At 51.4% G+C, this 16,061-nt stretch overlaps 6 protein-coding genes across 6 annotated transcripts; 3 read left to right on the plus strand and 3 right to left on the minus strand.

Annotated features, from left to right (window-relative positions):
* Nucleotides 1-1,389: 1,389 nt before the first annotated feature.
* Nucleotides 1,390-3,674, plus strand: JCM15063_004857 (uncharacterized protein; the record flags this gene model as incomplete). Its single annotated transcript, XM_076679788.1, has 8 exons — nt 1,390-1,572; nt 1,706-1,800; nt 1,868-2,174; nt 2,247-2,366; nt 2,435-2,794; nt 2,863-2,997; nt 3,077-3,473; nt 3,547-3,674. The coding sequence occupies 8 exons, from the start codon at nt 1,390-1,392 to the stop codon at nt 3,672-3,674; spliced, it is 1,725 nt and encodes a 574-aa protein (XP_076533059.1).
* A 1,306-nt stretch (nt 3,675-4,980) lies between these two features.
* On the minus strand, nt 4,981-7,449 carry ATG5 (Atg5p; the record flags this gene model as incomplete). The annotated part of the gene is made up of 6 exons (XM_076679789.1): nt 4,981-5,225; nt 5,300-5,506; nt 5,572-5,993; nt 6,054-6,408; nt 6,474-6,499; nt 7,352-7,449. The coding sequence occupies 6 exons, from the start codon at nt 7,447-7,449 to the stop codon at nt 4,981-4,983; spliced, it is 1,353 nt and encodes a 450-aa protein (XP_076533060.1).
* Nucleotides 7,450-8,021: 572 nt separating this feature from the next.
* Nucleotides 8,022-8,694, plus strand: JCM15063_004859 (DUF3140 domain-containing protein; the record flags this gene model as incomplete). Its single annotated transcript, XM_076679790.1, has 3 exons — nt 8,022-8,216; nt 8,308-8,477; nt 8,577-8,694. 3 exons carry the CDS (start codon nt 8,022-8,024, stop codon nt 8,692-8,694), a joined length of 483 nt encoding a protein of 160 aa, XP_076533061.1.
* A 702-nt stretch (nt 8,695-9,396) lies between these two features.
* Nucleotides 9,397-11,639, minus strand: JCM15063_004860 (uncharacterized protein; the record flags this gene model as incomplete). Its single annotated transcript, XM_076679791.1, has 7 exons — nt 9,397-9,660; nt 9,740-9,893; nt 9,973-10,128; nt 10,196-10,395; nt 10,461-10,559; nt 10,628-11,211; nt 11,279-11,639. 7 exons carry the CDS (start codon nt 11,637-11,639, stop codon nt 9,397-9,399), a joined length of 1,818 nt encoding a protein of 605 aa, XP_076533062.1.
* A 284-nt stretch (nt 11,640-11,923) lies between these two features.
* JCM15063_004861 (uncharacterized protein) lies at nt 11,924-13,099 on the plus strand (the record flags this gene model as incomplete). Its single annotated transcript, XM_076679792.1, has 4 exons — nt 11,924-12,446; nt 12,512-12,616; nt 12,689-12,784; nt 12,864-13,099. The coding sequence occupies 4 exons, from the start codon at nt 11,924-11,926 to the stop codon at nt 13,097-13,099; spliced, it is 960 nt and encodes a 319-aa protein (XP_076533063.1).
* A 596-nt stretch (nt 13,100-13,695) lies between these two features.
* On the minus strand, nt 13,696-15,296 carry JCM15063_004862 (uncharacterized protein; the record flags this gene model as incomplete). The annotated part of the gene is made up of 2 exons (XM_076679793.1): nt 13,696-15,062; nt 15,257-15,296. 2 exons carry the CDS (start codon nt 15,294-15,296, stop codon nt 13,696-13,698), a joined length of 1,407 nt encoding a protein of 468 aa, XP_076533064.1.
* Nucleotides 15,297-16,061: the final 765 nt, after the last annotated feature.

Genomic DNA, 16,061 nt, shown 5'->3' on the forward strand with positions numbered 1-16,061 from the left:
TAATCCGACGACTCGCATGCCCGCTGACCGTATGATGGTGTATTGGCGACGCTTTCCGATCCATTTCAAGTATTCTACAACATTGATAAAGGGTTCTATCGCTTTAGGATAGACAACCATTCTCAGAGCGCCTCGAGTTTCGACTATACTTGAGGTCCTCGTCTTCGACTCGCTTCAACCCAATCCGCCCGATTTCCAGCCCAGCACCCTCAACCTCAATCTGACTCGGCAGTCACGCTTGCCTTGAGCTCGTGCGGCCCTTGCTCTACCACGGAGCGCACTTGAATGTCGCTCTCGTCGGGAATTGCAAGGGTCTGACAGTTTGTGAACTCTCAAAATCGGCTTCACGTGGAGTCGAACGAGTCTAGACGCCTCGGGATATTTCACCTCAAACTCGCCTCATCTTTCGACCGCATCGCAACCACACGCAGCCGTAGAGCGTTCTCTCTCCTCGAGCGCTCAGCTGCAATGTCCGTCAATATTCCACCCACGACTAGTATCTTGACAGCACGGCTCTCGCGCTCGTTGTTTCATATGTTCACAAGTGTTTTCTAGCCTTGAAAATCCTTATGTTTCTCATCTCGTCCGCTTCTATTGCAAAAGTCGCGCTCTAGTAGCTCTAATGCTACGAAAACGTCTTTAGAGCACAACTTTTAAGCGGACGAGGTGAGAAACGTAAGAATCCTCAAGGCTAGGTGGCACTTGTGAGGATTTGAAACGAGTGCCAACACCGTGCTGTGGAAAATCGTGCGTGAATAGGTGGAATAGGGACGCATATCGCAGCTGAGCGCTGGAGGACAAGCTGTTAACCAAGGAAACTCTCGAACAGTCTCATGCCTGTACGGAAATCGAATCTTGTTGGCCCATTTCGGAAAGGACATGGAGCCAGACAAGGCTCGGGTCGTTCGCGAAGCGACTGGTACCGTTCGAGAGAGTCGTGTGCATGGTTGAGAAGGGACCGCATGCATATGTCTACCAGCGCCTCGTCACTGGTCTCAAAGCGTTCCAGATTCTGCGCTCGCAGTCGGAAGTCTTTCGCTGTCGATGTTGCCGCTCACTGGCTCGGCTGAGCTGGAGACCGTTCGAGGATCATGAAAATGCATCAGCTCAACCGCAGCAATGATCATTTATCAGATCGAGCTGGCGCTTTGACCTCTCAAGCCATACTGTCGCCCTGCTCGACTGATGTTCTTCTTCTCACTACGGAACGGCAGGTTAAAGCTCGCGAGATGATCCAGGTTCGCGATTGAGACCATCGCCGCGATCGCGATCGATATTTGAACACACCGTCATTAATTGGTCCGGGTTTACCCCACATGCTTTGCCGATCCTCCTTCTCTCTGCTCTCTCTCTCACACTCCATTTCTGCCTCCTACTGCGAGGTAGCGCATGATCCAGCTGCATCGCCTTATTATCCGTCGCCCTATCAGCACTTTTCAATTTATCCGAATGGCGTCATCAACTTCGACGGTTCGTGTCCGAGTCGGTGGAGTCGACCTGCTGGAGAATGGCAAGATGAAGGAGATTCCGTTCCCAAACGAAGACAGTGAATCCAAGATCCTGTTGTCCAAGGCGAGTCCCGTTTTCTTCTCGGTTGTTCGTGAGGATTCAAGCTGTGACAATATGCATCGGCGCGATCGAGTTCGACTTTGTTGAAACTGGCACGATCGAGTGACTTACCTGGCTATTTCTGCTCTCCATATAGGTCAAAGGGCAATATTATGCCAACTCGTCCAAGTGCACGCATTATGGCGCTCCTCTTGCCAAGGGAGTCTTGACCGAGACCGGTCGTCTCGTCTGGTGCGTCTCGCTTTTCCGTTCCTCCTCAGAGTATACGTCTGCCGATACTCAAGTCTGTGTTGTGCAGTCCGTGGCACGGAGCGTGCTTCAACGTCTGCAAGAACGGAGACTTGGAAGACGCACCCGGTATCGACTCGCTGCAGTCGTTCAAGGTCGAAGTCGACGGCTCGTCCGTGTACGTGCACGCTCCTGCCGAAGAAAAGGCCCTCAATGCGTACCGTCAACCAGGAGGTCCCAAGATTTCGATCGGAGAGACGGAAGCATCGAAACCTTCGAGCGTTCTCATTATTGGTGGTGGTCCTGGAGCGGCTCATGCCGTCGAAGGTCTCCGAGAGGAAGGCTTCAAGGGCACCATCAAGGTCATCTCGAAAGAGGTAAGCAAACTCCGAGTTTTTCGCTGCACGTTTTTGACCTTGAGCGAATTTTGACCGCTTTCTTGCCTATAGCCTCACCTGCCTGTCGACCGCACCAAGATCTCGAAAGCTCTCATCGCCGACCCTTCCAAGATTGCGCTTCGCGATGCCGACTTTTACAAGAAGTTGAGCATCGAGTTCGTACTCGATACCGTAAGCTGGCTTCAACCTCCTGATACAAACAATCAGGACGCTGAGGCTCGATCCCTCCGCAATTACAGGAAGCCACCAAGCTCGACTTTGAGAACTCTTCGGTGAAATTGTCCAACGGCGAGACGGCTTCGTACGAGAACCTGATCTTGGCGACGGGCGCAAACCCGATCCGCCTGCCGCTCGACGGATCGGACCTTGGCAACGTGTTCCTTCTGCGCACCGTCAAAGATGCTGCTGGAATTTCTGCGGCTCTTGGAGAACCCGAGAAGGACGAGGACAAGAAGAACGTGGTCATCATCGGCTCTTCCTTCATCGGCATGGAAGCTGCGATCGCCGCGTCTGGAAAAGCAAACGTCACTGTCGTCGGCATGGACGAGGCTCCGTTCGAAAAGATCCTCGGAGCTGATATTGGCAACGGAATTCGCAAGGTGAGACCAGATCGAAGCTGGTTCCGGCTCGAGTACGAAAGATTTAACCGAGGTTTGTCACATCGCAGTTCCACGAGAGCAAGGGTACCAAGTTCTACCTTCCGGCCGAGCTGTCTCACTTTTCGGCTGGGTCTGATTCGTCCAAAGTCGGTTTCGTACACCTCAAGAACGGAGAAAAGCTCAAGGCCGACATTGTCATCCTCGTATGTCTCTCTCGCGCTCCTCCTGTAGACCTCTGGCAGAGCGACAACTCATTCCGTACTGTGTCGCGCTCGCATCAAGGGTGTCGGAGTCAAGCCTGCGACTCAGCTTCTCAAGGACGCTGGTCTCGAACTCGAGAAGAACCAAACGGTCAAGACGGACAGCGTGCTCGAGATTGAGCAGCTCAAGGGCAAAGGTTCCGGTCGAGTGTTTGCCCTCGGAGACATTGCAACCTACAAGGACGAGATCACGAACGATTACAACTACGTGCAACACTGGAACGTCGCTTCGAACCATGGACGCACGATCGCGCACTTGCTCGCGACTGGCGAATCGAAACCGTACGACAAGGTCGCAGTATTCTGGTCGGCACAAGGTCAGCAACTGAGGTACGCCGGTACGGCCAAGTCTTCTGATTGGGATGACGTGCATATCGATGGCAATCCCGCCGATCTCAAATTCGTCGCATACTACTTTGGTTCGTCGTCCACTGCTTCCTGATGAAGCAAAACTTGATGGAGCAGCTGACAAAAGAGCTTCTCCCGCAATAGCTGGAAACGAGACTGTTGCGGCTGCATCCATGCAACGTGATCCGATCGTCGCGCACTGCTCTGAGCTTCTGAAACTCGGCAAAATGCTCACGAAAGAGGAACTCAAGTCTGGCAAGGTGAATCATTAGAACTTTTTTGGCAAGCGATGCATAGCTGACAACGCTTTCCTTGCAGAACCCTCTCGATGTGCCTCTCGCCTGAAGCGAGGAGTCGACTCCTTCTGTCGAGTCGACACCGCGTCACCCTCACTCTCGTCTCTGACAAATTTACCCAAACAAGAGTAGAGCAACATCGATCAATTCCGTCCCACCTATTTCCCCTTCATTCTTCCTCCGGTCTCTCACTGTCAATAGTCCTTGGTTATGCTCGAATGAAAATCTGTACCAAATCTGAACGAGTAAAGTCTTCAATCTCTTCTGTCGTGATCCGCAGGCGGCTTGAGATCTCCTTCAGTGAATCCCGAAAGCTCCCCCAATCTTGCCTCCTACATCTTTCACTCCATCTCCAACTTTGTTACCAACATCTGGGGATCGGGTTCAAAAAAGAAGAAACCATATCCAGTCAGCAGAGAAAGGAGTCGAGCAGAGGGAGAAAAGAGGAGATTTCGCTAACTTTGGACTTGACCTGCGACAGAAGTTGCACCCGCTGCCACTTGAGTCGCAACTGAAACTGCCCCTAAAGAAAGGTTTTCATCCAATCAGAAACGATTCACCAATAATCAGTAAAGAGAAGAAGAAGAAGAAGAAACCCTTCCATACTCACCTTGGGTCACTTGATTGAATACACTCTTTGCACTTTCGAGAGGATCGATGGGAGTGGTCACTTCTGGGAACGTGACAAAGTCTCGACCCTCGTCGTACACTTTTTTGGGACCTCCGAAATAGTACACTGCGTAGGCTACTGCCAGGATCAGGACTAGGAGGAACAGGAACGTGATGATCCTTCGAGTCTTTCGGCTTGAGGACTTTTTTCCGATCATCAAAAGAAGAAGAATGGATGTCAGATCGTTTTTACTTTTCGAAGAGAGCCTTGAGAAAGAGGGTGCAAAGGATAATTCACCGAGGAAGAGGAAGAGGGATCATCATCGTCGTCATCATCATGATGTCGTTTTGAGAAAGAGTACCGAGTCCGAACTTGATGTCGAGGTGGGTCGTCTTGCTCGTACGAATCGGAGGATGATGACGATCGTGGGGAACGAGAACGTTGTCGTTTGACACGCGTGGGGGTCGAGCGTGGAGTTCGTAACCGAGATTCGTTCATGGCTTTCCCTGACTCCGAGCTGTTGTTCAGAAGAGAAGAAGAAACAGATCACGCGAGTGAGAGAGTCCCCCCCACCGCAGAGTTCTTGGGGTGACGCTCGAACCCTTCTCCGTCTCGGTACCGCGGACTCTCAAAACTCTCTTGATCGAAACTCGGGTTCAAAAAAGGCAACAGCTATGGTTCTGAGCCTAGTACTACAATGACGAGGTTGACCCATCCATCCAATCCAGTCATACAACTTGCCAACCACCCGAGATCGGTTTCAAACGGAACAACGATCCCTTGAACCATGACCTGTACCTTGTTGTCCCTCGTGTTTGATATTGTCAAAGTATCATCGCCGCTCGTACGAGGAGGAGGAGAGGGAAACAAGGTGGGCAAGATCGTCGAGAGGTACGAATACAATGTTGTTGGTTGACCTAAGGTTTTTAATCCAATAGAAGTGGTCAGTACATTGTCTGGATAAACCCCTCGATAGATCGCGATAACTGACCTGTTGTGGATTCAAACGGAGTCACGGGCGAGGTGAACATCCGATTCGTCGGTTGGGATCGATTCGAGCAATCGACCACGAAAATCCTGATCGCGAGGTTCTTGAGGTCGGAAGATGCAGAGGCGGTCACTTCATTCAGAGGTGTTGGTGGTGGTGGTGGCAGGGGAATCAGTTTGTTCGCGATTGACCAATACTGATCGAAATCATCTGTCAAAAGTCAAAACTCGATTTGCTGTTTTCTGCAAAAGTGATAAAAAGGTGGGATGCTTTACTGTGTATCAAGCCTTGCCACAACTGATCTTGTTCGTCCTTGCGCAGGTTGACTAACCGTTTGCGACTGTTGCCGAACCGGACATGATCACTCTCTTTGAACCTCGCCATGAACCCAAGTTTGCACTCGTTCAAGCCGTTTGCGACCAAGAGTTCATCTCGTTCGAGGGTCGATTGCGACAGGTGGATCGTGACCTTCCAGGGAGTGAGGACCCGAGTCGTGTTTGACCGCGAAGGAGAGGGGTTAGGTTTCGAAGCAGCGGAGGAAGTCGAGACGGAACGTGAGGACGAAGACGACCTGTGCGCAGAATCGGGTTGGGACTCTCGAGTGGCATCGAGATGCGCAAAGGGCTCTTCGGTTGATGCGAGACTGTGGTGGTTCGCGGCATGAACACAGTCGTACAAGAGTCCAATTGGCCAGTGCCTGCAAGGCCAGGTTCAAGAGTGAGCGACAGTGCCATTGTTTGCAGTGAGACCGGCTCACCATTTGAGCGGGGTTTGAGTCGTCGAGTCTTGGAACCAGATTTGGTCGTCTTTGAGGGCATCGAGGTGAGCTTCGTCGAGGACGAGGGCGAGGAAGCGAGAGCGAATCGTTGCGAGGATCAAGGGCAGGTACGAGATGCGGGGTGCTTCGAGGTAGAACTGTTCGATCGACTTGTCTGCGACGAGGTCCAAGTCCTCGCGTGCAAAGGTGAACTCGATGGGGACGCTCGCGACGAAGTTGAGATGCCTGAACACGGCAGCGGCTGCGTCCGAGGTCGATGTGGTCGTGTGCGAGGTGTACGAGCTGGTCGATGGCGGCGGGCGGATCGAGGACGAGTGCGATGCGACGCGCGACACTGTTTGCGATGCAGTCGTCAGTCTCTGTAGTTCATCTCCCGAGGGTCGCAGAGGGACGACTCACTCGAGCCTTTCGTGTGTTGGGGAGAGCTGGCAGACGAGGATTCGGGAGTGCGGCGTCGTGCGGGGTAAAGATCAACGAGCGAGTTGCAACGCGTCGCCTTCTCAGCAACTCGACTCGCAATGACCCTCTCGACGACTGCGATCCTCGAGCGTCTAGCTGAAATCCGGGTGCAACGGATCCGAGCGCCAGTCGAAGTGTTGCAACTTGGACAGCGCCTCGTCGAGTCGGGCGAGATCAATCGCCGCTCCGAACAAGGTCCGTTACGCACTCTGGGATAGCCTCCAAATTCCCGCAAGCTGATCTGGATATTGGGCAGGCTGGATCGTCAAAGAGCAGCTCGCGTTCGCCGCGATTGAATGCGGTCAACCCGACCTTGCTTCTGTACATGCTTGCCTGGTTCCACCTCGACCACTTCTTACCCGTACTGACCCATCCTCCCAACCTGACAGGTCTTGATCGATCGTCTCACCGCCGAGTTCACAGAGACATCCCCACGAGTGATTGCCTTGAAAGGTTCACTCCTCGAGCACCAACAGCACCTCGACCAAGCCCGATTGCTGTACGAGCAAAGATTAAAACAGTCGGATGCCGACATTGTCAGTTTCTTCTCCGAAGCAGTCTTTGTTTCGTTCGCTTCTGATGAACCCCTCGTATTCAGCTCATTCGCAAACGGTTGATCGCGCTACACTTGTCCATCCCGGACTCGAGGTCGACCCCGCTTCTCTCAAGGCAGGAAGGCATCCGATTGCTCGTCGAGTACCTCGACTCGACTTATCTCGACGCCGAAGGATGGATCCTGCTCTCACAACAATACTCTCAGCTTGCTCTGTGAATTTCCCCTCTCTCCCTCTCTTCACTGCTACTGACACGCGACTGACCACTTCGAACTCGTTGAATCAGTTTCGATCAAGCTCTGACAAGTTTGAATCACGCCGTCTTGTTGCAACCTCAGAACCCGTTCATCCTCTTGCACCATGCCGAACTCGTCGTCACCCTGAACCGGTTCGAACTCGCGTTACAAGAATGCTTGAGAGTGATTGAAATGACGACTGATCTCGACATCAAATCTCAAGAACGAACTTTGGCAGGAGTAGGAGTCAGAGCGGCGTTTGTTGCAAAACTCGCAAGTCTCTTTCTAAAAACCTGTCTCCTGTTTTATAACTTACCCGTTCTCTGTGAATTCTACTCGTTACAGTGTATCAATCGGATAAAGTCCGACTCGAAGAATGCGACCATGACGAAGGAACGATCAAACGAATTGGAAGTCATGTTGACCAAGTTGATCTTGAAAAGTTATAGTCAGCGGAACGAACGATCGAAACAGTCTCTTGGGGTCGTACGTGATTGGTTGAGTAGTTCCTGAGTGGTGTTGGAAAAACATGTTTTTGAAAAGCAATCGTTTTTCCTTGCACGTGATCTCTTTCTGAATGACGTCGACAACTGATTCCGATGATCTCTCGAGATCATCATCATCAGCATCTCTCTCTCTCTATCCCCATCTCCTTGCCCAAAACACCACTTTATTACAGCAAAGAACTCTCGACAATCATGGTCAAATCGAACGAACAAGTGATTGAAGAGTTTCAACAACTCGTCAACATGACTCCCCAAGAACTCGACGAATGGTTGTCTAGTTCTTCGAGTCAGTCTGCTGGATGGTCTCGAGAGAAACAAGACAAGATTGATTCCGAAGGGGGCAATTCTGGAGAAGAGAGTGTTGGACATAAAAGTGGCAGGGCCATCGCAAGTCGCTTTTTCTTGCTCTTTTTCTTTGCAATCGTTCTCTTTCCCTGGGAAGAAAGGGAATCTGACAATCCTCTCCTGATTCATTTAGAAAGATATTATTGAGAGGAATCCAAAAGGAGATCCTGAAGACTACACGAACGAAGACCTGAGTCACATGCGCAAAGTCGTTGCGTACATCAAGCGACACTCGGCACAAGAGAGTCATGTTCAAGACGAGAATTCAAAGAGTGTCAGGTCGATGAAGAATTGGGGAAGAGAGTATGAGATTCTTTCTTCTTCTTCTTTTCCCCAGTCTTGTTCACTCAGCTGGATTGGAGGGAAGTACGAGTGGCTGACATGGTTATGATCTGTTACTAGTCCTCTCAAGGATGACAAAGACGACGAAGAAGAAGAAGAGGAGGAGGAGGAGGAGGAGGAGGAAGGAGAAGAAGAAGAAGAGGAGGAGGAAGAGGACGATGACGAGGAAGAACAATGAATGCCCCGAGTTTCTGTACCACCAGACTGTTGTAGTTCCACCATCCATGTTGCTATCAATAATTCGTGACATACATTATCCAGAAATCCCAAAGTATCGAAAAGCGGAAATCGAACCCTATGAATTTTCCTTTTTCCTGTCACTTGGACCACAATATAGCAGCAAATTGCGTGGTTATCTTCTCGAGCTTCTTTACGTTGTTACTTATGTACTAAATTTCGAGCCGACAAGAATTAGAAAGTCGAGGAACCTCGAGCCAAAGTCATATTTACCCTACGTGCAGGTCGATTGTGGGTTTGTGAAGGCGTGAAAAATCCCTAGCTTGCGAGATGGGTAGACGGATTAGCTGATCCGACGAGCTCTTGGATTCTGAGTCGCACAGTCTCTGAAGCTACTGTAGGCAAGATTGCGCATCAAGTACGTTAGACAAAAAATTACAATCAATGAGGCTTGGAACGAGAGAGTCAGACCTTGGGGGAACTAGCAAAACGTGCAATCTGACGAGAGGGAGAATAGGAGAGAAAAAGATGCGACATATATACAAGAACTTGGGGAAAGACGAAGAGGGCGAAACAACCAGAAGGGGCAAGTAGCTATTAGTCGAAGGAGTTTTATACAACTCAGAGATGGGGGATAGCAAGTGTCTGTTATGGAAAAAGGGGTCTCGGCCTCGAAAGAAGCAGGGTAAAGGGTTACAGGAAATCAGAACAATTCGTAAAGACTCTCGCCTTCTTCATCAATCGCTTCCTGTTCTCCTCTCAACCCCCTCAATTCCTCCTCTTGTCGTTCCCGTTCTTCCTTGTCTTGTTTGTCTCTGATTGCCTTGTCGGCTTCCTTCTTGGCTTTGAACGTGAACCCGACCCACACGCCTCGGTTGAACTTGTCGCCTTTCTCCAGTACGGCATCGACATGTCGTTGTTTCTCTCGAACTTCGGCATACTTGGCCATATCCGCTTCCGAATTGAACTGGTCGTATAGTACCACCTTACCATTAGCTCAGGGGGGTTCTTCCCCAGGGTTAAAGAAAGGAAAGAAGTGCTCTCACGTCGTCGAAATATCCAGCATCGATTTCTGAATCGAGCGCAGGTACGAACGGAGCTTTGCGATCTCGAAGATGGTCCCAATCGACTCCTTGGAAGAACGGATGGTGTTTGATCCCATCGAGCGTACTGATCCTCTTGTCCCTCGAAGTGATGAGACTTGAACCATGCGGGGGGAGAGATGTACAATTTTTCAGCTCGAGAACGAGTTTTACATAGAGAGATAAGAGATACGTACGAGGTGATTGCGTACCAACCTTGATCGGACAAGTTGAAGATTCGATCTTCAGGTCGATCGTAGTGAGGTCTGCGTAAAGATCTTGACCAATTCTTGAGGTTTGTCCAAGTTTCTTCTGGAGTAGCACCTGAAAACGGTGGGAATCCCGCCAAGAATCTTTTACGAGAAGAAACCTTGTTTGAGTTTTCTCGAGAGACCCTCAAAAGAAAGAGAGAGAACTGACTCGAATAGGATACAACCCAAACTCCAGTAATCGACCGAGTAACTGTACTCGAACCCTCTCAACGTTTCAATCGCCATGTAGTCTGGACTTCCAACGACACTGTCTGCCGTTCGATGTTCGGCCAACCTCAACGTTTTGTAGATCGACTTCATCTCGATCGTCGATCTGAACACGAGAGGCGAATCTGCAACTTCGTCCAACTTTAATTTCGAGATGTCAGGTTTCCAGGTAGATTGTTAGGAAGATTTTGACAGGAAGACGATACCTTGTGTTTGAGATGTTCAATCTTGCCAGGGTTCAAAGCTCCAGCAGCGAGTCCGAAATCAGTCAGTTTGATGTGTCCTGAAGGATCGATCAAGAAATTCTACAATTGCGATAGTGGTTAAAAAACGGGGTTGACAGTCCCGAATGAGTTGAAAAAGGCCAACTGACCTCGGGTTTCAAATCTCGATGAATGTAGCCAAGTTTGTGCAGTTCGTTGACCGAGCAAAACATTTCACTGATGTAGAACCGGGCGTGTTCCTCTTTGAGGACTCCCGAGTTGTTGAGCAAGGTACGGAAATCGCCTCCCGCGATGAAATCCATCGCGAGGTACACGTGCAACGGGTCTTGGAACGCGTACAAGAGTCGTACGAGCCAGGGAGAAGAGGTCGAAGCGAGAATGTCTCGTTCGGTCAAGACGTGTCGAATCTCGTCCATCTTGGCCAGAGTCTTTTTCTTCATTTTCTTCAACGCGACGACCTGGTTCGTCTCCTTGTGACGGGCGAGGTACACTTCGCCGTACCCACCTTGACCGACTTGGGTGACAATGTGGAACTGGTCGAGCTTGAGTTTCGTACGACGTTTGCGGAGGGCAACTCGTTCGCGGCCGAGGTGCGAGTTCCATTCGGTCATGGCTTGGTCGCGCGAGAGGGTACCGGCGTGAGACCGTTCAGTGAGGGACGCGTGGAACGTCTCGAGGCGTTGTTTGCGGTTGTGAATGTACGTCAAGAGATCAAAGTAATGATCGTAAAAAACTAATCAATCTAGAGAGGGTTAGCGATGGCGAGAGAGAGAGAGCGAAGAGAGAAAGGGAAAACGGACACAGCTGGGCGACATCGGCTTTGCGTTTGACTTCGTTTGAATTCAGTTTCTGTTTCTCCCACTCTTTGAACCCTTGACCTTTCCTCCAACTGAGGAGTCCGGTCGCGTTGTTCATGGTGGTGTCGCCGTCTGGGTTGCGCCGCGACGCGTAGTGTGCGATCGAAGTCGGTTGAGACGCGAGCAGCTGAGTCATGGTCGGTTCGTGTGCTTGTGACTTGACTGGACGGGTGTAGTGCGAGACGTACCCTCCCGTCGCAGGTTGTTTGACCGGAGACGGAGGGAGCGGGTACGCCGCAGCTGGGTTCAGCGGCGAGTTGGAGGACGAGAACGGGGTCGTCGTCGAGGTTGAACCAAACGGCATCCTGGAGTGAGTGTACGGTGCGTTGTTCTCCTTGTCGTGTGCGTGTGCGGGTGCGGGTGGGGCCTGAGTGTAGGGCGAAGAGGGAGTCAATACGCGGTGGGCCATTCCCTTTCGCGCTCGTTATCGCCAGTAGTAGTCGGTGTCGATGTAGAGTACAAGACCTCAGCAGCAGGTCAAGGAAGAGGCCGTCAAAGACGAACTCGGTCGAGACAGGAATGAGCGATCATTCAACATTTCATTCGCTTGCTTGTTCCATTCCACCCCACGTCGATCATCTTGCACCGATGCCGACAACTCCCCGGTCAAACGCGTACGCGTCCACGAGCGCAACCCCAAGGTCCTCTAGGCGGTTGACCACGAGCGCGACGACCGTTGGTACTCCCTCACGCGTGACCGTGTTGGCCGCACCCGAACTCCCTTCGCTCCCGCTCCTCAACACGAAAAAGTACCCGACGACGCCGTACGCCGAAGATGTCGAGTTTCACGACATGTTGCAACAGGACCTCGATTCGGTCGACAACGCGATCGAGATGCTCTCCCTCGCAACCGAGGACGTGCGCAAACAACTGCGCGAACACCTGACTCACCTCGAGAGTGAACGCATCGCGTACGAACACAAGATTCGCGAACTTGGAGATGTCGCGAAAGACATGGTTCGTACTCAACAACGTGAACGCGAGGAACTCGACAAGGCGAAACAACACGAGGGAGAAGTCAACCGTCAGCAACAGAAACTGAGGGTCCGCCTCGAAGGATACCAACAGGAAGTCCGGGAAGCGATGCACAAACTCGAACATCGTCGACAACGTACGAAATCTCTCTCTCTCCTCTCTTTTCTACTCGCTCTTGTTCACACTTCAGGACTCGAGTAGTCAAGTCGAGACAACGAGAAGCGTTTGCCCAACAACTCGCACAAAACAAACCTGAACTCGACTTTTTCGAACAAAAATTGGGACTCAAAATCAGAGGCAAAGGTCGTCAGTCTCTACTCTCTTTCCCATCGTTCCGTCATCCATTTGCTGAAAAAGTCCTTGTTTCGTAACCCACAGATGACGTAGTGCAGTTCAAGTTTGTCAACCTAGACCGTACGAGTTATTCGCGTTCGTTCTCGTTTGACCTAGATGTTTCAACTTGTTCCTATACCGGTTCGGAGAAATTTCTCTCGCTTCTTTCGGAAACCCTCCCAAAAGACTAAACACTCGAATGTTTGTGAATTTTTAACAGTATCGGCCATTTCTCCCACAAATTACCTCTCGCGAGAACTCGTGAACAAGTTGACGACCGACCTGAACGAACAATCGATCGATTTGTACACGTTTGTACGAGAGATGAGGTTCGAGTTTGGGGTCCAAGTCGAACTCGAGAAACGACTAGGTCCTCCTCGTTCAACTACGGTCGATGAACCTGATTCCGATCGGGATCGAGAACGGGACAAGATTAGGAAAGAATGTCAGGCGTAAGAGGGCTTGGGGGAATCAGAGGTGTTCATTTGTTGTTTATTCCTTTCTGTAATCTAGACATGGCTCACGGATGATTCGAAGAAGAGAAAGAAACGAGGATTCAAAAGGCGTTTATAACAATGAATGCGCAATTTTCTGGAAAGCGGGAAAACCTCATGTCAATTTGACTATCAAAAAACACAAGCATGAGAGGGTGAAAGGCGAAAAAGAGCAGGAATAATGAAAAAGAAAGGCATCGATGATAATGGAACTGAACGTGACATGACCTTTGAACCGGGGAGAGGGGGAAAATGGTGCTATGCAGAAGAGAGAGAGTGATAGAGAGCAGAATGCGGTTGGAAGGGATAGGCATGGTTCGCTAATGATGAAAACATGAGACACAACTGTAGATATACAAACGCAGAGAGGATCGAAGGAGAAAAGAGGCAAGTGTCTGTCTAGCACCCATGGTTCGGAAATCATTCGCCAAAGCCGAGTTTGGGGCGCACTAGACGCAATTGTTCAAAACGGTCACATTAGTCTCGGCCCAGAGGTAGTAAAACCGCTGCAATTGAGACTCACTAGCTTTTGGTGTATGTTGGAAGTCGAGAGGAGCACTATCGATTCCGCGATGGGTCTTGCACTTGAGTCGTTGGGCTGGTCAAACTCAACCCTCTCGCTTCTCGTTCGATCCGTCTCTGAAGTTTGTCGAGTGGACTCCTCTCTCCTTGACTCTCGTCCGAGATCGTGACCGAGTTGGAAGCCGAATGCAGTGCAAGTGGTGCAGGAGGTGGCGGTGGTCGAGGTGCTGCACCTCCTTGTTGAAGTGAAGCGTCACTCGAATTGGCCGAAGGTCGACCTCCCGAACCGGATCCAGATGTCGAAGTCGACACGTCCCGAGGAGAACTGAACGTTGAACTGCTCGTCGTGTTGTGCAGTGCGACAGGTTGCAAATGAGGTAGTGAAGGTCGACCTCGAATACGGTTCGCCGAGGAACCCGCAGCGGATGGGAGCGACTGAGAAGACGAAGGAGGGAATGCATGTGACCGAACTGCCCCCGTGCCAGAGTAAGTCACCCCACCTTCGTACTGCTGCGGGTGCTGGTTCGCGAGATTGAGCCACTCCTCGGCAGTATCCGCAGGGTTTTCAGAGCGACCGATCCCGGCAGAAGGAGCAAAGTCGAGGGTCGTCTTGTCGGTTTGAACGATTGTGCCGGGATGAGGAGCAAGCGGTGCTGGCGGGACCACCTCGATCCTTGAATGCGGGTTGTGAGGCGCTCCCGAGATTCGATTGCCTGAAGGCAAGAGTTGACCCGAGGAGAATGAAGATACTGTCCGAGAGTGACCGAGGAACGGGACCGATCCAGCCGTGTACGAACGACGAGGGAACGAAGGCGCGAGGGAACCTCGGGTCGAGGAAGTTTGGAAAGGACCGGGTGACAAGCGAGCTGCATCCGAACTGGGCGAACCTCCCCGACTGATATCGGACCCAGGACCGGTTGGCGTTCCGGCGTACGGAGACGAAGGCGAGTGATCTCCCTTCTCGAACGCGTTCCAACTGTCTCCACCCCAACTTGCCTGTCGAGTTCGTCCATAGGACGCGAACCCACTCTCTGATCTCCTTCCTGCCATTGACCCTGCCCCGATCGGAGGTGCAAAGCTCGCCTGACTCGCGAGGGTCGCGAATCCTCCCGCCGGTCCAGCTGCTCCAGCAAGAGCCCGCGTCTCGGGCAAAGCATCGTCGTCGTCTCGCTCGTGCCGGAAACACCCGTACGTCCACACGTACAACTTGTACGCGATGAAGAAAGCTATCACTCCAGCGACGATGGCGATAATGACGACCGCGGCAGTAGGGAATTCGTCTCCGCCATTGTCGTGTCGGGTACCTCCCGTGACGACAGGGTTACCGTCGAGTCCAATAGAGGGGACGATTTGCGTTGCTGGAGGAATGTAAGGGCCAGTGTCGCTAGCTGAACTCGAGGTAGCTGTGGGTTTTTTCAAAGGTTCCGAGACGATACATAGTCAGTACGGGTACGGACGACCGCCTTCAGGCAGCAACTCTGCGTTCCTTTGCCCACGCTAAAGCATAACCCGAGATCTCCTCAATCTCGATCGGGACAACCCAAGACTTTCCTCGGGGGGTTTTGGCGTTGTCGGGGACATGTTCTCGGCTTGGTACCAAGAGTGGATCCACCGCTTGATCGTCCCATAGTTGTCATCCTTTTCACGAAGGGCGTGTTTGGCATGTTGACCGAAAGGTTTCCCTCGTTTCCGAAATGACGTTTCCCAGGTTGTCCCTCCAAAGTTCTCGTCCCAAGCCTCTTCTGTGTCGTCCAGCAAAAGCTGCCACCTCGAGCTGAGTGCGACAAGGTGATGCGCGAGTAGATCTCAGGGATTGTTTTGTAGTCGGATAGTCGATTCGTGAATATTGGGTATCATGCCAAGATCGCCCTCGAGCATGCACTTCCGCGCGTACAAGGCAAGTCGATACATGGGAGTGAGCCTTACCAGACATATCTTGGTGGCGCGGCCCAACGAGTGGTGATCAGACTTCCGGGGGAATCGAGGCTGTAATCGGTAAAGCGACGAGGGTTCGTCGATTCCGCAATTCCAAAAGTCTTGTCCCGCGAGACCGATCAGCGGTTGTTGGATTAAGGAGCGAGCGTGAGTCGGAATGGTCGGAGGAGAAGCGATAGCCTACACCGGTCTGGGAGGACTGGTGAGAGCGGGGGGCGAGAGAGGAAAGTTACGGATAAAGATCATCGAATCTCAGAATGCGCAGTAACATAAAACTGAAATACATTTCAACAAACTCTCTCGCTCGCCCCGAGCTCTGCACCACACCCAAATCTGAAAGGTGGAACAACAGCAATAAATTCGCAACAAGGTGAATCAAGTTTGGAAGCAAAGAAAAACAACAAAAAATGGTATATACACAAGATCCAACTTTTCCCTATTAGACATGCTTAGGATTCCCGACTCGG

Source organism: Sporobolomyces koalae (assembly GCF_050403365.1).
Source record: "Sporobolomyces koalae JCM15063 DNA, S_koalae_JCM15063T_v1_ctg27, whole genome shotgun sequence".
Lineage (NCBI taxonomy): Eukaryota > Fungi > Basidiomycota > Microbotryomycetes > Sporidiobolales > Sporidiobolaceae > Sporobolomyces > Sporobolomyces koalae.